General features: G+C 53.3%; 4 protein-coding genes across 18 annotated transcripts in view; all 4 read left to right on the top strand.

Annotated features, from left to right (window-relative positions):
- The first annotated feature begins 3,501 nt into the window (after positions 1-3,501).
- On the top strand, positions 3,502-6,591 carry HYAL1 (hyaluronidase 1). 2 transcript variants are annotated; one of them, NM_001444671.1, is made up of 4 exons: positions 3,502-3,630; positions 4,119-5,042; positions 5,334-5,423; positions 5,597-6,591. In NM_001444671.1, exons 1-4 carry the CDS (start codon positions 3,610-3,612, stop codon positions 5,912-5,914), a joined length of 1,353 nt encoding a protein of 450 aa, NP_001431600.1. In that variant the 5' UTR covers positions 3,502-3,609; the 3' UTR covers positions 5,915-6,591.
- On the top strand, positions 6,511-13,452 carry HYAL3 (hyaluronidase 3). Of its 9 annotated transcripts, none has more exons than XM_005669570.4 (4): positions 7,385-7,841; positions 11,455-12,365; positions 12,570-12,659; positions 12,759-13,452. In XM_005669570.4, the coding sequence occupies exons 1-4, from the start codon at positions 7,745-7,747 to the stop codon at positions 13,032-13,034; spliced, it is 1,374 nt and encodes a 457-aa protein (XP_005669627.1). In that variant the 5' UTR covers positions 7,385-7,744; the 3' UTR covers positions 13,035-13,452.
- Positions 9,649-10,515, top strand: NAA80 (N-alpha-acetyltransferase 80, NatH catalytic subunit). The gene is given in 1 exon segment (NM_001003663.1): positions 9,649-10,515. A coding segment is annotated over 1 exon segment (867 nt).
- Positions 13,453-13,821: 369 nt separating the features above from the next.
- The window catches only part of IFRD2 (interferon related developmental regulator 2), a 35,867-nt gene continuing 28,059 nt past the window's right edge, over positions 13,822-21,629 (top strand). For all 6 annotated transcript variants that reach the window (XR_014823136.1, XR_014823135.1, XR_014823134.1 and 3 more), the window contains exon 1: positions 13,822-14,056. Coding sequence is in view for 1 of the 6 variants with exons in the window: in XM_001925104.6 (XP_001925139.4) it covers positions 13,999-14,056 (58 nt within the window). In the remaining 5 variants the exon portion in view is untranslated. The remainder of the gene's footprint in view (positions 14,057-21,629) is intronic.

Below are 21,629 nucleotides of genomic sequence, written 5' to 3'. Positions count from 1 at the left end.
CATTGCATTTTGAGGAGTTCCCGTGTGGCGAAACGGGATCGGTGGTGTCTAGGGAGTGCTTGTGACGCAGGTTCAATCCCCACCCTGGCACAGTGGGTTACAGATCCAGCGCTGCCACAGCTGCAGCTTAGGTCTTGACTACAGCTCGGAACTGATCCCTGGCCTAGGAATTCCATATGCTGTGGGGTGGCCAAAAATGAAAAGGGGAAAAAATACACTGAGTTTTGAAAGGAGAAGGGGAAGCTTGATGCTGGGAACAAAGCAGCACAGAGTTTGAGGCTGGGGTGTTATTTGGGGCACAGCTTTTGTTCCATTGTGGTGACTGTCTCACCTATTCAGTGAACACATGAGCACACACGTGTGCCAGGACTGGGCTGGGTGCTGGAGATCTGTCCATGAAAAACCAACAAACACCACCATCCTCGGGAATGACAGTGTAAAGTCAGACACATGTTGGATGCCAAGACCAAGTCAGATGTTGAACTGTGGAGAGTGCTCCCCAGAGAAGCCTGCAGGCGAGAGGGTGCTGTGGTCAGAGCCTGGAGAAGCAGTCCCCACCAAATCAATATCAGTTCAGATTGCAGAGGGATCCTTTGTCCCTCTGGCTGCTGATGGCAGAGATGGAGAGAAGAGGGTTGGGTGGTAGCCCTGGGAAGGAGGTGTCAAATCACATGGAGGAAGAGGATACCCAGCAGGGAGGGTTCCCAGCTGCTTGTGACCAAGGTGGGGAGAGGCCTGCTGGAGACTCAGGTGTTGGACAATAAAGCCACGAGGTGGCAGAGCCAGCAGAGGGAGGACAAGGAAGGAGGAGCTGTGACCCCTACACCCAGCTGTGACCTTGCCCACCTAGCTATGACCCCTGAAACCCCCTATGTGCAAAGCTGTGATTCCCCCACATGTGTGATCCTATACAGCTGTTATCTTTCCCAAACATCTGTGACCTCTACATGGCTGTGACCCTGCCATACCTGTGACCACCTCACATCGCTTCCCTTGCAAGGCCTAGAAGACAGCCTTGGAGAAAGTGCAGCCTGGGGATGGCTGGAGCTGTCCTCTGGGTGTGGGTGATAGGGAGATGACTCAGGAGCCTGAGGGAACACAACCAGACAGCAGGCAGGGCTGACCCCGAGCACACATACTGCTTGGACCAATCGGACCAGCCACCAGCCACCAGGCAGGAGCAGGCCTGTGGGCAGGGCCCTGGGGTGGAGGAGGGGTTTGGGCTGCCAGGCTTCTTCCTGCTATTCCACCATTAGGCTTCTCCCTGGGACTGAGGCCAGCAAGAGAATGCTGGCCTGCTGGTTAGCTGGATTGTGCCAACGCAGCCATAGGTTTCTGGGGGTGACCTCCGACTCACCCCAGTTTCAGAAAGTTGCATGGAGCATTGAGCCTCAGGAAGAAGGGGTCTTGACGTTTTCTTGCCCCCTCAGCCCTTGGGAGTTTTGCTAGCTTCTCTGACATAGTCATCACTCTGAGACCTGCTTTCTTTTTTTTTTTTTTTGTCTTTTTAGGGTCACGCTCAGGGCATATGGAGGTTCCCAGGCTAGGGGTCCAATCAGAGCTACAGCTGCTGGCCTCTGCCACAGTCACAGCAACGTGGAGTCCAAGCTGCATCTGTGACCTACACCACAGCTCATGGCAATGCCAGATCCTTAACCCACTGAGCGAGGCTAGGGATTGAACCCACAACCTCACCATGATTCCTAGTCAGATTTGATTCTGCTGCACCACGATGGGAACTCCTTTTTTTTTTTGCTTTGTAGGGCCGCACCTGCAGTATATGGAGGTTCGTTCCTAGGCTAGGGGTCTAGTCGGAGCTAGTAGCAGTAGTTCACAGCTACCATGTCTGGCTGGATCCCATGCCTAGGTGGTGGCTGATGTGCCCACAGCCCGCAGCACCTAGGCCCTCCTCCCTTTTAGCACTGCCAGCTTAGAAGCCGGCCTAGAAGACCAATCCAGATGGTAGCCAACTGTCACTGCTCCAGTAAGCGCCATGCCAGGGGGCCATGAGCTCAAGTTCAGACTGGCTATGGACCCTGGCAGTGCTTTCACATGAGCCAGGGACATAATGTTTCCTTCACCCAACTCTAGCAGGCAAGCCTGGGCCTGGGCACCCAGCAGGTCTCAGCTACTAGTGTCTGAATCAGCAAACAAGGAAAATCACATAGGAATGAATAAACTCATCATCAGTGATACATCCATGCTCATACGTGTGGTCACACAAACATGGGGTCTCACAGTCATAAGACACATAAGATGTCTGTGTCTCAAGCACACACAGAATCCCAGGTACCAGGTCCCACACTCACACATATTGACTCTAGTGGAATTTCTGGAGAGGCCCAGATGTCCACCCATTGGGGCTTCACAAAGACACAGTCACTGACCCAGCCCATATACAAAGGGTGACAACACATACAGCCCTGACTAGAGGAACAGAGTGCCTTTCAGATGCAGGTCCCTAAAGCAGGGGTGACTTACCCAGTAGGTACAGGGCCATGACACTTATATGGGCCCAGAGAAAGCTTTTTCTTCTTCCTCTTTTTAGGGCTGCACCTGTAGCATATGGCGGTTCCCAGGCTAGGGTTTGAATTGGAGCTGCAGCTGTTGGCCTACACAGACAATAGTGATGTGAGTTCTGAGCCACGTTTATGACCTGCACCATAGTTCAGAGTGACACAAGATATTTAACTATCTGAGCAAGGCCAGGGATTGAACCTGGATCCTCATGGATAATAGTCTGGTTGGTTACCCCCGAGCCACAGCAGAAACTCCCCAGAGAAATGTTTTAATCTTTTGGAGTTCCCATTGTGACTCAGTGGGTTGAGAACTCAGCATAGTATCCATGAGAATGCAGGTTCAATCCCTGGCCTTGCTCAGTGGGTTGCTGAAAACTGCTGAACAGATCACAGATGTGGGTTTGATCTGGCATTGCTGTGGCTGTGATGTAGGCTGGCAACCATGGCTCAGAGAACTTCCTATGCAACAGGTGTGGCCCTAAAAAGAAAAAAAGAAAAAATTTTTAATCAGAAGAAAAAATATATTAATAATTAATAAGTAATAATGAATTCAGTTTGGATTATATGTCTTTATACAAATATAGTCATAAAATATTTTAAAAATATTGTGAGGAAGCGGCCAACAAAGGCGAAAATACCTAGGGCCCACAGACGTCATAATGCAGCCCTGCAGGGAAGGCACCCAGACGCCAGTATCGCAGACAGGCCTGCCCAATCCTATCTGCCACCAGGATTGACTGACCTCCTGTACTGCCTTCACTCCACCTCATCCCAAATAAAGCACAAAGTCCAGCTCAAGTGCTGACAGAATGGGAGGGGTCACTTCCAGCCCAGACCTACCTCCTACCAAGAGCACTTTGCTAGGAGTGCACAGTCGGCTCCACTGTCTGAGCCAGCCCTCCAGCCCAGGGCCCACCCCCTTAGCCCGCCCCGAGACTGGGCGGGGTGACTCCCCATAAAAGCTCAGAGTTTCCTGCTGCAGTTTTTTCCGAGTCTCATTGCAGCTGGACCAGAGTTAAGGAACAGAATCTTGCTGAACTCTTGCTGAGCCCTGCCTAGGCCCTCACCCCTGGGTCAGGAAATCTGGAGAATGAGGCCCTTCAGCCCTGAGGTCAGCAGGGGCAAGTGGGCAGACTGGGGGTGTAAGGAGGGCTGGGCTGACCTTTCCTATGTCATTGAGCATCCTTACCTTCAATGGCTGGCCAGGATTCCTGGGGGAAGAGACAGGAAAGCCCCCACTTGTTTCTGTCAGCCGGTCAGCCTGGAGGCTGAGGGCCTAGCCCTCAGCTGCATTTCTCTAGATAGCTATTATGGTTTCTGCGGCCCTTGGGAAGGCGGGTGGGCAAGCTTAGAACAGGACTAGGCCTGTGGGAGAGAGAGGGCAGTGGCCTGCCCAAGAGGCAACTCATATGAGCCCTCTAGTGGTCATGGTCCTCTCAGTGCCTCTCCTTTGCCCTCTGACCTCCCTGAGCCCCACTGGTCAATAGCTCTCTGAAACCAGAACAGAGATGGATTAATGAGCAAGGGACTTGGCCTGCCTGCTCTCGGTAGGGGTCAGAGAATTCAAAGCCTGCTCTCAGCTCTGCCTCCCCTGGCCAGGTTTCCCTAGACCTGCCCTGTGCCATGGCAGCTCACCTGCTTCCCATCTGCACCCTCTTCCTGAACTTGCTCAGCGTGGCCCAAGGATCCAGGGACCCTGTGGTACCCAACCGGCCATTCACCACCATCTGGAATGCAAACACCCAGTGGTGTCTGAAGAGGCACGGCGTGGACGTGGATGTCAGTGTGTTTGAGGTGGTGGTCAACCCAGGGCAGACCTTCCGCGGCCCCAACATGACAATTTTCTACAGCTCCCAGCTGGGTACCTACCCTTACTACACATCTGCTGGGGAGCCTGTGTTTGGTGGCCTGCCCCAGAATGCCAGCCTGGATGTCCACCTGAACCGCACATTCAAGGACATCCTGGCTGCCATGCCTGAATCCAACTTCTCAGGGTTGGCGGTCATTGACTGGGAGGCATGGCGCCCACGCTGGGCCTTCAACTGGGATGCCAAGGACATTTACCGGCAGCGCTCGCGGGCACTGGTACAGAAGCAGCACCCAGACTGGCCAGCTCCTTGGGTGGAGGCAGCAGCTCAGGACCAGTTCCAGGAAGCTGCACAAACCTGGATGGCAGGCACCCTCAAGCTGGGACAAACACTGCGGCCTCATGGGCTCTGGGGCTTCTATGGCTTCCCTGACTGCTATAACTATGATTTTCAAAGCTCCAACTACACAGGCCAGTGCCCCCCAGGAGTCAGTGCCCAGAATGACCAACTAGGGTGGCTGTGGGGCCAGAGCCGTGCCCTCTATCCTAGCATCTACCTGCCCTCAGCACTGGAGGGCACGAATAAGACTCAGCTGTATGTGCAGCATCGCGTCAATGAGGCATTCCGTGTGGCCGCGGCTGCTGGGGACCCCAATCTGCCAGTGCTGCCCTATGCCCAGATCTTCCACGACATGACTAACCGCCTTCTGTCTCGGGTGAGTCTCCTGTGACCCTGTCCACGTTATAGCCTATCTTGTTAGGAGTTAATCTGGTACCTGAGGCCACACGGCCCTGGGGCACTTTAGCCTTGGGGTGCTTTCATCCATTTCCCTTTCACATTCTTTGAGCACCTACTGTGTGCCAAGCTAGAGTGGGGGCAGGGTTACCACCGGCCAGCAGGGCTAGAGCAGCCCCAGGTGGGGGTTATGAATTGTTTGTCCTATCCAGGAGTGTCACAGCAGTCTGCTGTGGGGAGGCCCCACAGAGCTATGCTATCATTTCCCCAGGAGGAGCTGGAACACAGCCTGGGGGAGAGTGCAGCCCAGGGGGCAGCAGGAGTGGTGCTCTGGGTGAGCTGGGAGAACACAAGAACCAAGGTGAGCTCAGGCTCAGGATGGGGGTGAGGGTGGGGGCAGCTGCCAGGCTGACTGGGGAGACCCTGGCCCACCCTTACCCCTGCAGTCCTGGCTGACCAGCAGGTGAGTGCCTCAGTGCCCTAGGTGGACCCATGCCTGGCCATGGTGTCCCTGACACTCCCTCTCCCATCTAGGAATCATGCCAGTCCATCAAGGAGTATGTCGACACGACGCTGGGGCCCTTCATCCTGAATGTAACCAGCGGGGCTCTTCTGTGCAGTCAGGCCGTGTGCTCTGGCCATGGCCGCTGTGTCCGGCGCCCCAGCCACACCGAGGCCCTCCCCATTCTCAACCCCAGCAGTTTCTCCATCAAGCCCACACCTGGTGGTGGGCCTCTGACTCTCCAAGGTGCCCTCTCACTCAAGGATCGGGTGCAGATGGCTGAGGAGTTCCAATGCCGCTGCTACCCTGGGTGGAGGGGAACATGGTGTGAGCAGCAGGGCACACGGTGACTGGCACATGCATACATTGATTCCTAATGCACTCTGGGCCTGGCTATGGCTTTCTCAAGTACAGACACAGTCACAGGAGTCATGATCACAGTCAGAAGTACACTCAGCCACTGTCATGAGCGTATGCTAGCACATGCACATGTGCTTACAGACCAGGATAGTTGCATGAGGAGTTAGAGCCTTGGGCACCCGCCCAGTAGGATCAGAACTATTTCCTCCAGAGACCCCAAGCCAGTCTTTAAACTGCAGCAATCATAAGAACTGATATTTACTGGACGTATACTCTTTCCAAGTCCTGTGCTAAGCATTTTAAGTAGGCTGACTTAATTGTGAAATCCTAACACGATGCTGTGAGGACACTGAGACACACAGAGGGAGGGAAAGCACTTTACCCACAGTAGCACAGCCAGACAATAGAGAAGAGAAGCTGAGATTCAAACCCAGGCTGTCTAGACGGCTATAGAGGTAGAGCCCCTTGGCTCCCACTGTGTGTTGGTGGTAACCAGCCCTGTACGACATCTGTTTTTGTTGTCCTTTTACGGCAGCAGGTGGGCCATATGGAGGTTCTCAGAGCCTAGGGGGTCTAATCGGAGCTACAGCTGCTGGCCTAACCACAGGCATGCAGAATCTGCTCAGAGGTACTAGCCTCACAAACAAAGCAGACATGATTCTTACTTCAAGAAGCTGTTTATTTTTTATTTACTTTGCTTTTTTAGGGGCCACACCCGCGGCATATGGAAGTTCCCAGGCTAGGGGTCTAATCGGAGCTGTAGCCACCGGCCTACACCAGAGCCACAGCAACGTGGGATCCGAGCCGCGTCTGCGACCTACACCACAGCTCACGGCAACGCCGGATCCTTAACCCACTGAGCAAGGCCAGGGATCGAACCCGCGACGACATGGTTCCTAGTCGGATTCTCTTCCGCAGCGCCACGACAGGAACTCCCCAAGGGCTGTTATTGAGCGCCTAAAACGTGCATGCTTTGGGATCCAAAGAGCACAGGAAAACTTTCCTCTCACTCAGATTTCATGTCTGTCTAAGGGCGGCTGCTTCCCTGGGTGGGTCCTCAATTTCAGGAAGCAGCTCGATCTGACCGCTACTACCATGCTGAGCTGGAGGGAGATACCGGCGTAAGCCAAGAAAAAGCTGAGCTGGGGTGTGACCTATCTGGGCCTGGGGCGGGGCGAGACGGAAGTCCAGCCAACCCGAGATGGACCCGGAGCTCGGTCCGAACTCAACTGGAGCAGGGCCTGGAAAAGCAAAGGCGGGAGGGGCAGAGGTGGAGCTAGCATTGAACCCGCTTTGGGTTTGGTCTGCGTTATTACGCGCCCGGCAGGGGGCGGGGCCTGGACGCTCTGGAGTCGCCGCGACCGGGTGGTGCGCCGCGGGCGGGGACGGCTGCAGTGCGTCCGCCGCACCGCTAGGGGCCAGCGCCGAGAGAGGGAAGAATCAGAGCCAGAGCCAGAGCCAGCGAGATACGGAGCCGTGCGGAGTGAGGACGCGGAGCATCCCGGAGCCCGGCGTCAACATGTCAGTATTGCTTCCTCCCCACGCGCGGCGTGTTCTCCTCATTGTTCCCGGCTCTCCCTGTCCGCAGAGGGCGTAGAGTCCTTAAGTTACTAAGCCTCACTGCATGCCCCTCTTGCGTCTGACCTTTCTTCCCAGAGCATGCCGAGCCACACCCACCCAAAGCCCCCACCCCCAGACTCCACGGTTTGTCACCCACTGGGAGGAAGGGGAAAACCGAGGCTGGAGAGACTGCAGCTTTCTCTGGGGATTCGGGAGCCCCGCCCACAGTGGGTGGGGTCAGCACAGAAGCGGGCAAGCCCATGGGGGAAGTCTGGGGGCTCCAGGCCCAGGGGCGGATCTTGAGGCTTCTTACCTCCTGGTCCGCGGATGCAGCTGTTGCGGAGGTGGCTGATGCAGGTGAGGGACTTCTAGCCTTCTTAATGGGATGTGGTGTGAGGAGAGGGGGCTGCTGTTACTGACCAGTGTGGACTGGCCTCAAGCTCAGGGGGCTTTACGGGGAAGGGGACCCAAGGCATTCCCTGTGGAGCAGGTTAGCAGAAGGGTGGAGCCCAGTGGCTACCTACTGCTAGCAATCCCCCACATAGGCCCTCCGGCCAGCAGGAACCTGGGATAGGATGGACAAACAATGGAGCTTGGGGGTGGGAGGTATGGGCCCCCTACCTGGTGGCAGTTGGGCACCCCGTGGATGTAGGAAGGAAGCTGTGGTTCTTATCTAGGGTGGCTACGAAACTCAGGCCAGTGGGGAACCAAGCCGGCAGGAGTCACAGTGCTATGTGATCCAGGCCCCTTGCTAGTGCTGCTGGGGCCCCTGCTGAGGAGACAGTAGGGTGCATGCCCAATCAAAGAGTCCTGAGCTGGGCAGTGTTGGGAGGGGGCCATGGACTCTGTGCCCCAGGCAGGGGAGGCAATCCAGGAAGGGAAAATTGAGCTGGATGCATGAGTGAATAGTGTCTCAGGATCAGTTAGGTGGCAGGCATGGCCCAGGTACTCAAAAAGTCTGGGACTGAGGAGTTCTTGTGGTGCAGTGGAAACAAATCCAACTAAGTATCCATGAGGACGCGGGTTCGATCCCAGGCCTTGCTCAGTGGGTTAGGGATCCAGCATTGCCATGAGCTGTGGTGTAGTTTGCAGATGCGGCTTGGATCCCACATAGTAGCAGCTGCAGGGTCCAACTTGACCCCTTCCTGGGAAGTTCCAGGTGCAGCCCTAAATAAAGCAGGGAAAAAAAAAAAAAAAAAAAAGCTGGGACTGGAGTTCCCACTGTGGCACAATGGGTTAAGGATCCGACTTGTCTCTGTAGAGGCTCCAGTTTGATCCACAGCCCAGTGCAGTGGGTTAAGGACCCAACATTGCTGCTGCTGTGGCATGGGTCAAGCTCCAGCTTGGATTTGATCCCTAGCCTGGGAACTTCTATGTGCCATGGGGACAGCAGAAAAAGAAAAAAGAAAAAAAAAAAAAAGAGGCTGGAACCTGGAGTAGGGAGAAGGGTGGGACAGGGGAGGTCCTGGGGCAGCTGTGTTCCCTCTGAAGGGAATAATGGGTTTTTTCAGGGGGTTGTGGTGTCTAGTTTGCATGGTCTGTCTGATGGCCAGCCAGCTGCAATGGTATAGGGCCAGATCAACTGTCCTAGGGAGGACAAAGCTATAACCAGAGCAGGCTGGGGCTAGGACTTTTGGGATTCTGCCCCAGCTTTTAGCCCTCAGCCTCTGTCCAGTTGTAAGGCAGGGCACCTTGGACCCGTCCCCTCTGCTCTCCACCTGAGTCAGCTCCCCCAGGTATAGGGGATGGGATCCTCCAGGTCACCTATGCCATCAGATGAATATGGGGACAAAATGCAGCCCACCAGTTCCAGAATGCATGGCCCTCGCTAGCACTCTGTCAGCCACTCCCTGCCCCAACTCCATCCTCCCTTATGGCTCAGCCCAGCATGGCTGTTGTCCACAGGAGAGGCACCCTTAAGGTCTGAGGAGATACCACTGCTGGAGCCTAGGGTCTTAACCCCCAATCTGGCACTGAGCCACCTGCAAACCAGCAGGAGATGACCTCGGTTCCCAGCCTGACTCAGCTGAGCCTAGGATCCTACATGTAGGTGAGAGCTGAGTCTGAGCCCTGGCCCAGCCAAGCTGACCCCTACCCTAGACCCTGTACACCAGGTGGAGCTGATCCTGAGTACCAACCCAGCCCAGCTGACTCTGGATCCTGCATGCCACCCAGAGGTGACCCTGAGATCCAACTGGCCAAGCTGACCCTGGATCCTACACACCAGCCAGAGCTGACTCTGAGCCCCAGGCTAGATGAGCTGACCCTGGGTTCCGCATGCCATCCAGAGCTGACCCTGGATCCTGCACGCCAGCCAGAGGAGACCCCAGTCCCCAACCTGGCTGAGCTGACCATGGAGCCTGTGCACTGCCGACCTGAGCTCCTGGATGCCTGTGCTGACCTCATCAACGAGCAGTGGCCCCGCAGCCGTGCCTCCCGCCTGCACTCCTTGGGCCAGTCCTCAGATGCCTTCCCCCTCTGCTTGATGCTGCTGAGCCCCCATCCCATGCCGGGGGCACCCCCCATTGTGGTGGGCCATGCTCGCCTCTCACGCGTGCTGGACCGGCCCCAGAGCCTCCTAGTGGAGACAGTAGTGGTGGCCCGGGCCTTGAGGGGCCGTGGCTTTGGCCGCCGCCTCATGGAGGGCCTCGAGGCCTTTGCTCAGGCCCGGGGCTTCCACCGGCTACACCTCACCACCCATGACCAGCTGCACTTTTATGCCCATCTGGGCTACCATCTGGGTGAGCCTGTGCAGGGCCTGGTCTTCACCAGTCGGCGGCTGCCTGCCACCCTGCTCAGTGCCTTCCCTAAGGCCCCCTTTCCCCAGCCACCCAGCAAGGCTCCTAGCCTGACTGCCCAGTCTGCCCCAAGAGCCCCCAGGGGGCCATTAGTGCCGCCCCCCCCTCCCCTGCCTGAGCCTGTGACCACCTTACCCCCACCTCCAGCAGGGCCCCTTCCACAAAGCCTGCTGAAGACACAATACCAAGACCTGAGAGGATACCCCATATTCTGGATGGAGAAAGACATCTGAGGTCTACCTAGGGCAAGATGCTGACTTTCTGGGTCCTTTCACTGCCCAGGACAGTAGTAGCCTAAGCCCACTGGCCATCCCTCAGCTCTAGCCCCTGAAGACAGCTTTAGCCTACCCATATTTCTTGAATGCTAAGGGGGGCCAGAGGGTGGCTCCATGGCTGTGGCTCAGAGTGCTTAGTGTGGCTGAATAAAGGCTTCTGTTGGGTGTGGCTGTGACAGTGTATTTGTTGACCTCCTTCTCTCACCTCCCAGCCTTGGCTCAGTTCCCCTATCTCTGCAGGAGCCCCCATATCTACCTTGGCCTTAGGGCCACAGATGGAGGGACATCTGCCTTTTGCTCCTCTCACTCTGCCAGGCCCCGGGGGACACAGTGTCTGTTTCCTTCCACATTCACTCATCACCATTCACTGAGCACCTACTGTGTGTCAGGCACTGGTTTGGACACAGGCAGTAGTGAACTAGACAGACAGATAGGGTCTCAACCCAGGGGACAGGGCAGGCATACAGTGGCAGGATCCATGTCAGGACAGTGGGAGCTCAAGTGCCTTCACTCCACTTGGAGATACAGGAGACCTCCCAGAGGAGATGTCGTAGCAGACAGCTCAGTGCTGTGTAGAATTAAGCCAGGAAAGGTTGGGGTTGAGTGTTCTTGGGGCAGGAAGCAAGATGAGCAGAGGGAAGAAGGGGGTTTGTGAGAATCATGGGAGGGAGGTGTCAGAAGGCACCATGATGCCATGACAGAGACGGACAACATGGAAAGGGAGCTGCCCAGGCCAGCTTGGGCTGTGGCTGCTCTGAGAGGCCTGTGAGACCCCTTGGGGACCGCTCTCCCCCCACCTCCCTTCCTTATGGGGAGGAGCTGGAGTTTTCCCAGCTTTCTCTGCTGTGTGGAAGGTGTGGCCATGGACTCTAAGTTCACATCCCTTCTCTCCTGCAGGTTACCATCCCTGGGGCATGACCATGCAGCTAGGCCTGGCCCTGGTGCTAGGGGTGGCCATGTGCTTGGGGTGTGGCCAGCCCCTGCTGCGGGCCCCTGAACGGCCCTTCTGTGTGCTGTGGAACGTGCCCTCAGCACGCTGTAAGGCCCGCTTTGGCGTTCACCTGCCACTAGAGGCCCTGGGCATCACAGCCAACCATGGTCAACGATTCCACGGCCAGAATATCACCATCTTCTACAAGAACCAGCTCGGCCTCTATCCCTACTTTGGGCCTAGGGGCACAGCTCACAATGGCGGCATCCCCCAGGCTGTGTCCCTTGACCACCACCTGGCACGGGCTGCCTATCAGATCCACCGCAGCCTGCGACCTGGCTTCACTGGCCTGGCAGTGCTGGACTGGGAGGAATGGTGTCCACTCTGGGCTGGGAACTGGGGCCGCCGCCAAGCCTATCAGGCAGCATCCTGTGCTTGGGCACAGCGGGTATATCCCAACCTGGATCCCCAGGAGCAGCTCTGCAAGGCCCGTGCTGGCTTTGAAGAGGCAGCCCGTGCACTGATGGAGGACACACTGCGGCTAGGCCGCATGCTGCGGCCCCATGGGCTCTGGGGCTTCTATCACTACCCAGCTTGTGGCAATGGCTGGCATGGTACGGCTTCTAATTACACAGGCCACTGCCATGCAGCTGCCCTGGCCCGCAACACCCAGCTGTATTGGCTCTGGGCTGCCTCCAGTGCCCTCTTCCCCAGCATCTACCTCCCACCCGGGCTACCACCTGCTTATCACCAGGCATTTGTGCGATACCGCCTGGAGGAGGCCTTCCGTGTGGCCCTTGTTGGACACCCACATCCCCTGCCTGTCCTGGCCTATGCCCGCCTTACACACCGGAACTCTGGAAGGTTCCTGTCCCAGGTAAGTGAAAGCTTAAGTCTAGGGGTCTGAGTGGGTGGCATGATGTTCTCTGAGTGAAGGGCCTGAGACGCCACTCAGAGGCTCAGGGCCAAGTGACCCTACTCTAGAGGTGGGATCAGATCATGGCAGTGAGCCATGAAAGTGGAGGTAGGCCCAGATGGATCTGGCCAGCACAGATCTGGCTTAGCAGCTCTCTGCTTCCAGGATGAACTTGTGCAGACCATTGGTGTGAGTGCTGCACTGGGGGCAGCCGGCGTGGTGCTCTGGGGAGATCTGAGTTTCTCCAGTTCTGAGGTGATTTTTGCCCTGTCCAGCCTGCCACACAGCCCATGCTGGCATCCCATATCAGGGCCATGGAGCAGGAGCATTGATATATTCCTCCCCTCTCCTCAGGAGGAGTGTTGGCATCTCCGTGACTACCTAGTGGGCACCCTGGGCCCCTACGTGATCAACGTTACCAGGGCAGCCATGGCCTGCAGTCACCAGCGGTGCCATGGTCATGGCCGTTGTGCCTGGCAAGACCCAGGGCAGCTGAAAGTCTTTCTGCACCTGCACCCAGGTGGCAGCCCTGGAGCTTGGGAGTCCTTCAGCTGCCGCTGTTACTGGGGCTGGGCTGGCCCTACCTGTCAGGAGCCCAGGCCTGAGCTTGGGCCTGAAGAAGCAACGTAAAGCCAGGAGTCACCTGTCCCGGACCTTCTTGTTCCTGCTGCCAGTTTTCCAGTCCTGGAGGGAGGACTCTGTCTCACTCTTCTTCTATTTACGTTACAGTCAACTCTCCCCTCACACACCCCACTTCTCATGGGATCCCTGGGGAGTGGGAGAGGCCAGAGGAAACACACTATATTAAAACTAGAGGCCCTGTGAGCTCACCTGATCCCTGATGACAGGGAAGCAGCCCCAAGAAAAGTCAATGTTCCAGAAGGTTAGGGTTGCCAGCCTAGGGCTCTGTTCTACACCTCACTGAGTCCATGGAGAGGTCAGGGACGACTCGTTCAGGGAAAGGTTGGCCCCATGAGCTTGGCTAAGATGTGTCAGTGCTAAGCTATTGTCTGTATCCTGCTTTCATCATAAAGTTACTTTTTCTTCACTGAGGTTTTATCCCCATTTCTACCAGAACCCACCCTCTTCCCGTCGTGAGGGTCCAACTGCAAATGCCCAGAGCTGCCGGTCATGCACGGTGGGCAGCTCCAAGGGAGCAGCTTCAGAGTTAACGACTACACGTGTTTGTATGGGAGGAGGGGAAGCGCAGGGCATTGTGGGTGCAGAGTTCAGCTAGAGAGTTTTGTGGGTATGGGTCCCCAGAGTAGACTACAATTCCCTAGGTGCCCTGCGCCCAGCCGGCCCGCTGTAATCTGTGCGCGCAGCATCCTGGGAATAGTAGTTTCACCGGCGTGGATGTGGAGCTGAACCAAGTGGCCAGAGACTCGCCTTCCCAGCCGCCCATTTAGCAGGGCGGGGCGTTTCGACCCGTTTGGCAGGGTGAGGCGCCTGGTGAAGATGGTGGCGCGCGCGGCGTGTGGCTTCCACCGTCTGCTCAAGTCTCAGCTCAGTGCACTGGCCGGTGACTCGTTGGTCTGGAGCCCTCACCCACCGGGTCCTTGACCCCGCGCCCGTCGGGCACCTGATTCCCGGCATGCCCCGCGCCCGAAAGGGCAACGCGCCCCGCAGAGGCGGCCAGCGCCGCGGAGGAGGTAGGTGGGGCGTCACGGGGAAACTGAGGAACGCCGAGCAGGGGCCCCTGCGTGGGTTCCCGTCGGTGTCCCGGAGGGTCCTGGGCAAGAGACTCCTGCTTTGACCAGTCTGGTGCCACCTTCTGCAGCTCCTCCGTGGTCGGCACGTGCCCCGGGAGTCAGCGGCCACGTGTGCGCCCAACTTGAGTGTGCTGCCCGCCTGCCTGGAGCCCTCTCTCTTGGCCCTGACCCTGTCCGTACCTACTGGCATTGGTTGGTTTTTTCATTGCTTCTTTACTCCAGTTGCCTGCTTTGCCGGACAATCTAGCCGGACAGAGCAGGAAGCCAGCCCCCTCGCCGAGACTTGATCCTTTCCTGGACTGGGCTAGCCTGGCCTATCCCAGAGAGCAGAGAGAGAGGATGATAGGGAAGGTGCAAATTTTGGTCCTGGGCTGCTTGGCCCTAGAAGGTGGATGAGTGCCCTGGAGCATGAGGCAGCCCTGAGAGTCGCTTATCAGCTCGGTCAGACCTGGAGAAAGAAGCATATAGTGGTGCAGTAAACACATATGTTTACTCTACAGGGATGGGGTGCCTGTTAGGCACAGTTAAGATTTGGCAACCTCTTTCACGGGGCTTGGGTGCGGGTGTTACTGAACTAAACTTGGTTTCACTTGCCTACAAGCAGTAAAGCCAATCTGCTGACACTGGCTTGTGGGAAGGAAAGTGCAGTGTTTGCCGTAAGGTGTCAATACAAGGAGAAGGGATGGCTGGTGCTCAAAACCCCCAAACTCCTCAAAGGGTTTCCAGTAAAGCGTTTTTACAGGCCAGGTGAGGGATTGGGGCGGGGGGGGGGGTGTCCCTATGGTATATGATCATTCTTGCACAATTATCTGATTGATTAATGGTGAGGTAACAGGTCACAGGTGTTAACATTATCAGTCCTTATGTGCCAGTGAGTCTGGGAGCTTCCCACTCATGGTCAGTAAGTAGGTAATTTCTTCCATTATGGTGGTGATTTTAACATCTGTAAAACAGCTCAGGAAATTTGCGTTAGATACTTAATAATAGATAATTCTAGGTACTTTAGAGAGGAGCCACAGCAGAGGATATATGGTAGGGTTCTGTTGTGGGAAGGCTCAGTATGATCCTTATGATCTCTGAGAGAGAACAGTGAGTGATGGGTTGAAGTGAGATCTTAATTCCCTGCTTAGGTATTGAACCTGGGCAGCCTAGGTGAAAACCCGAAAACCTAGCCACTAGACCAGCTAGAGGCTAAAAGCAGAGTTGCCCTGATTCTTGCCCCCTTTGAAAACAAGAATGTTTCAAGGAGGCAAAAACTGTAAAAACAGGTACAAGGTTTATTATCAGAGGCCAAGCAGGACTTGTGGGAGAGCACACAGAGAAGTAGTTTATTTACTTAATTTAAAAAAAAATTTTTTTTTCTTTTTTTTTTGTCTTTTGAGGGCCGCACCTGTGGCATATGGAGATTCCCAGGCTAGGGGTTGAATTGGAGCTGTCGCTGTCGGCCTACGCCAGAGCCACAGCAATGAAAGATCTGAGCCGTGTCTGCAACCTGCACCACAGCTCACGGCTGTGCTGGATCCTTAACCCACTGAGCAAGGCCAGGGATCAAACCCGAAATCTCGTGGTTCCTAGTCGGATTAGTTTCCACTGTGCCACAGCGGGGGACTCCGAGAAGTAGTTTATTTACTTAAGACAGAGGCAAGGCAGTAATACACACCCAAAAGAAGAGTGCTGGTGTGGGCATCATCCTGAATGAGGAATGTGCATGAAAGGTGATTTATTAGCACCAGGCTGTATCTAAGTAAGCTAACCAGTCTTTATTTTGTCTTTTTTGTTTGTTTTTGTCTTTTCTGGGGCCGAACCCTCAGCATATGGAGGTTCCCAGGCTAGGGGTCTAATTGAAGCTGTAGCCACCGGCCTATACCACAGCCACAGCAACGCTGGATCCTTAACCCACTGAGTGAGGTCAGGGATCGAACCCGAAACCTCATGATTCCTAGTTGGATTCGTTAACCTCTGCACCAGAACGGGAGCTCTGCTAACAAGCCTTTAGAGAGGTAGTTTAAATCACTTATTTGGGGGCAGTTCTGGGTCTTTGTTTTCCTTTGGCCGATTGGTTTATTTCTCACACATGATCAGACCCAGGGCCCTCCCAGATACACATATACATCTTTTATTTATTTATTTTTAATTTTTAATTTGTTTTATTTTTTTTAATTAAAAAATTTTATTATAGTTGATTTATAATGTTCTGTCAATTTCTGCTGTACAGCAAAGTGACTCAGTTATACATATATATATACATGATTTTTCTCATTTTCTATCATGTTCCATCACAAGTGATTAAATATAGTTCCCTGTGCTGTGTAGCTACACCTCATTGCTTATCCACTCCAAGTGCAATAGTTTGCACCTACTATCCCATACTCCCAGTCCAAGCCACTCCCTTCCCCTCCCCCTCAGCAACCACAAGTCTATTCTCCATGTCCATGAGTTTGTTTCTTTTCTATAGATAGGTTCATTTGTGCCATGTATTAGATTCCAGATGTAAGTGGTATCATATAGTATTTGTCTTTTTCCTTCTGACTTCATTTAGTATGAAAATAAATGAAGTAAGGCATGTTGCTGCAAATGGCATTATTTTGTTCTTTTTTGTGTCTGAATAGTATTCCACTGTGTACATGTACCACATCTTTTTTTTTCTTTGTCTTTTTGTCTTTTCTAGGGCTGCACCCCTGGCATATGGAGGTTCCCAGGCTAGGGGTCTAATAGGAGCTACAGCCGCCAGCCTACACCAGAGCCACAGCAACGCGGGATCCGAGCTGCATCTGCGACCTACACCACAGCTCACGGCAACGCTGGATCCCCAACCCACTGAGCCAGGCCAGGGATTGAACCCAAAACCTCATGTTTCCTAGTTGGATTCGCTAACCACTGAGCCACGAGGGGAACTCCTGTACCACATCTTAATCCATTCATCTGTCAGTGGACTTTTAGGTTGTTTCCATGTCTTGGCTATTGTGAATAGTTGCATGCACCTATTGGCCTTCTACCCAAGATGGATTCTAGCACAAGGGCTTACACAAAGGTTAGCAGAACTTAATACGGCCTGATGTCTCCTCTCTTTTTGACCCCCTAGGAGTCTTTCTGCACATGTGTAGTCAGAGAAGTCTTGACTTCAAGAGTGACTAATGTGATCATCTTATCTTTATACTCCAGCAGAGCTCAGCCTCTTGCTATTAACTTTCTCCTTCAACTCCTTCAACTATCTCCTTAACTTTCTCCTTCTCCTTTTTTTTTTTTTTTTTTTTTTTTTTGCTTTTTAGGGCCACACCCTCAGCATGTGGATGTTCCCAGGCTAGGGGAGGAATTAGAGCTATAGCTGCTGGCCTATACCACAGCCACAGCAGTGTGGGATCCGAGCCATGTCTTTGACATACACCACAGCTCATGGCAGCGCTGGGTCCTTAACCCACTGAGCAAGGCCAGGGATTGAACCCACATTCTCATGGATACTAATCAGACTTGTTTCTGCTGAGCCACAACAGGAACTCCCACAAGGTCCAATTTACTCAGCCTAACAAGTCCCAGCTGATCTCAGCCTGGGGTCCATTTACCTCCTACCTCATATCACCCCCCTGGTTGATGTGGACCCTAAAAAAATCTTTATTGGGAAGATGAAAGGCAATGTGGAAGCTATGTCCATGTTCCATAGCTTCATCAGTCTGGTAAGGAGCTTGCAAATCCTACCTAACTGAGGCCACAGAGCTCTTGCCCTGTCTTATTAAGAGGCCCCAAGGTGATTTCTGCTGTTAGTCAGCAGGGTCTGTTCTGAGGAGTGCCTTCAATCTCTGCATCACCATCATCTTATCTGGAAAACTGTTGTGCTCCAGAGACAAAAAACTAAACAAATAGACTAAACAAGGCAGGAGCTGGTAAAAATATTATTGTAGTCACTGTAATCAGGTTACATCATGAGTGATTAGTAAGTATATTTTTGTTAACCCTAGGATTAGGAGTTCCCGTTGTTGCTCAGTGGGTTATGAAGCCTACTAATATCCACAAGGATGTGCATTCAGTCCCTCACCTTGCTTATTGGGTTAAAGATCTGGCATTGCTGTGAGCTGTGGCATAGGCTGGCAGCTGCAGCTCTAGTTCAACCCCTAGCCTGGGAACCTCCATATGCTGCAGGTGCAGCCCTAAAAAGCAAAAATCAAATCAAATTAAATCCTAGGGTTAAAGTTTAATATGTTTTTCCATTTTGACTTCTCTCTCTCTTTTTTTTTTTTTTTTTGGTGTGCCCACAGCATGTGGAAGTTTCCAGGCCAGGGATTAAATCCAGGCCACAGCTGTGGCAATGCCAGATCTTTTTTTTTTTTTTTTTTTTTTTTGGTCTTTTTGCTATTTCTTGGGCCGCTCCCTCGGCATATGGAGGTTCCCAGGCTGGGGGTCTAATTGGAGCTGTAGCCACCGGCCTACGCCAGAGCCACAGCAACGCAGGATCCGAGCCGCATCTGCAACCTACACCACAGCTCACGGCAACACCGGATCGTTAACCCACTGAGCAAGGCCAGGGACTGAACCCAAAACCTCATGGTTCCTAGTCGGATTCGTTAACCACTGCACCACGACGGGAACTCCAATGCCAGATCTTTAACCCACTACACCAGGCTGGGGATCGAACCAGTATCACCCCAGAGACAATAACGATCCTCAACACCCTGAACCACAGTGGGAACTCTGTCCTGTTTTTAAAATGGAAGATCTGAATTTGTTGGTCCCAGGTCCTTCTCTGGGATCAAAAGTCTTAGTCACAGATTTTTTTTTTTTTTTTTTTTGTCTTTTTGCCACTTCTTGGACCGCTCCCGCAGCACATGGAGGCTCGCGGCTAGGGGTCGAATCAGAGCTGTAGCCACCAGTCTACAGCCAGAGCCACGTCTGCAACCTACACCACAGCCCACGGCAACGCCGGATCGCCAACCCACTGAGCAAGGGCAGGGACCGAACCCGCAACCCCATGGTTCCCAGTCGGATTCGTCAGCCACTGCGCCACGACGGGAACTCCAGTCACAGATTTTTAACAGTAAGGAAGACAATAGAGCACTAGACAAAATCCAGCATAAATCAGTATGACTGAAAAGAGAATGGTTATAAGAAGCTGAAAACTTCCTGTCAGGAAGTTTTTTATCCAGAAGAACAAAGAACCAGTTTTTACTTCCCCTGCCCAGATTAATGGGTGTCAGCTGAAGCCAGGTGGCTTGTTGAATTTTTTCAGTGTGGGTTTCTACCTGAGCAGAGGTATTAATGTATGTGCAACAAGAAGTATTGACAGTTGCACAGACCCCTCCCTGTTCTGCCAATAGATAATCCAGGGCTAGCATGTTGTAAGTACCACCTTGACCAGTGAATCAAGGGAGCTCTGTAAATTAGTAAGAGAAAGAGTTAGCAGTCTTGTTGGCTCTGATAAGTGTGAGACAAGTTTCGAAGGACATGTTGGTGGGCAGCTACCCTCCACCGTAGTAACCATGTATACTCTAAGAAACAGGCATCTCACTCCAGGATGCCACCAAGTAAATCTCAGGTTTAATCAACTAGCCCAGTGTGTAGTGGGCTGTGGTGTATGTCCAAGATGTGGCTCGGATCCCGAGTTGCTGTGACTGTGGTGTAAACTGGCACCTACAACTCCCATTTGACCCCTAGCCTAGGAACTCCCGTATGCCGCATGTGCAGCCCTTGAAAGCCAAAAACAAAACACTGCTATAATGTCAGTTTGTCATCCCTACAATTGGACTTTTTTTTTTTTTTTTCCTTCTGCTAGGTTTATGAAGTTTTTCTGTCCTTCTTGGGTAAAAGCATCAGGTCTTAGACAAGTTCACTTATCCACCTGGATTTTTCAGGCTGTTTAAGATTCTTTGTGTCCTGCAAAGACTTGGGGAAAGGGACAGATTCACAGGTTTGGCTGGACTGTGTGTTTTTGTAACATGTCAGTAGAGACAGTTTAATCCTAGACAAATGGACCCAATCAGTAGAGACTTTTATTTATTTATTTATTTTGGTCTTTTTGCCTTTTCTAGGGCTGCTCCTGTGGCATATGGAGGTTCCTGGGCTAGGGGTCCAGTCAGAGCTGTAGCCACCAGCCTGCGCCAGAGCCATAGCAACGCCAGATCCGAGCTGGTCTGTGACCTACACCACAGCTCACAACAACACCGGATCCTTAACCCACTGAGCAAGGCCAGGGATTGAACTTGCAAACTCATGGTTCCTAGTTGGATTCATTAACCACTGAGCCACGACGGGAACTCCAGTAGAGACATTTTAATCCTGGACAAATGGACCCAACTAGTGACTCCCTGGAGTTTAACTCCTGGAGGAGGGGTACTTAGCAAAGCTTTGGTTCATTGGGTTCATTATCCAGCCCGGGAACTTCCATGTGCCACAGCTGTGGCCGTGCAATAAAAGAAACTTTTGAGTTCCTGCTGTGGTGCGGCGGGATCTCTGCAGCACCAGGACACAGGTTTAATCCTAGGCCTGGCACAGTGGGTTAAAAATTTGGTGTTGCCTCAGTTGCAGTGTAGGTTGCAACTGCAACTCAGATCTGATTCCTGGCCTGGGAATTCCATATGCTGTGGGCGGTCAAAAGGGGGCGGGGGAGAGCATCCAGTCCCCAAGGTTTACAGTGGAGTGATGGAGTGACTGGGACTGTTAACTGGAGAGGACTGAATTCTGTTGCTATATTCTTTTTTTTTGTGGGGCGGTGGGGGGGACTGGGGAGGCACACACTCAGCATGCAGAAGTTCCCAGACCAGGAATCCCCATGCCACAGCTGCACCCAAAGCCACAGCAGTGACAGTGCCAGATCCTTAACCCACTGAGCCTCGAGGGAACTCCCATTGCCATATTCTTATATAGTCCTCTGGACGTGGCCTAGGTTTATAATGTATTTAAGATGGGCTTAGGTTTTTGAGTCACATGGAGGGTGAGGAATGGCCATCTGTAGGTCATTTCTTTTTTTCTTTCTTTTTTTTGTGTGTGTTTTTAGGGCTCCACCTGCAGCATATGGAAGTTCCCAGGCTAGGGGTCGAATCAGAGCTGCAGTTGGCTGGCCACAGCCACTCAGGATCTGGGCCATGTCTGTGACCAAAACTGCAGCTCACGGCAACACCAGATCCTTAACCCACCGAGCAAGGCCAAGGAATTTAATCTTCGTCCTCATAGATACTGGTTGGATTCGTAACTTGCTGAGCTGTGATGGGAATTCCATCTGTCTGTCATTTCTAAGGTGCTTGGATTAGTAGTTTTAGGGGCTGCCCTGACCCTTAAGGGGGCTATTGACAGCAGGTGATACTATGGTTCTGATGTTTCCTGACAGAATTTGCTTAAGGTTTTCTTCAGGTCGTGATTAGCCTGTTCCACTTTTTCTGAAGACTGAGGTCTCCAGAACAAATGTGTTCTCGGGTGGCTGATGGATGAGAATGCTAAACCCTAACCACTTGATGTAGGTTCCCAGAACTTTGTCCCTTTAGAGAAAGAATTCTGCAAAGAGACTGAGGGTAGTGAGGCAATTAAATGT

This window comes from Sus scrofa, chromosome 13 (genome assembly GCF_054392235.1).
Source record: "Sus scrofa isolate SSC_HxYL_T2T_F1_AM1 chromosome 13, Sscrofa_HxYL_maternal_Yorkshire_Landrace_v2.0, whole genome shotgun sequence".
Classification (NCBI taxonomy): domain Eukaryota; kingdom Metazoa; phylum Chordata; class Mammalia; order Artiodactyla; family Suidae; genus Sus; species Sus scrofa.
Note: the sequence above shows the minus strand (reverse complement) of the source record. Positions and strands in the feature narration are given on the sequence as shown.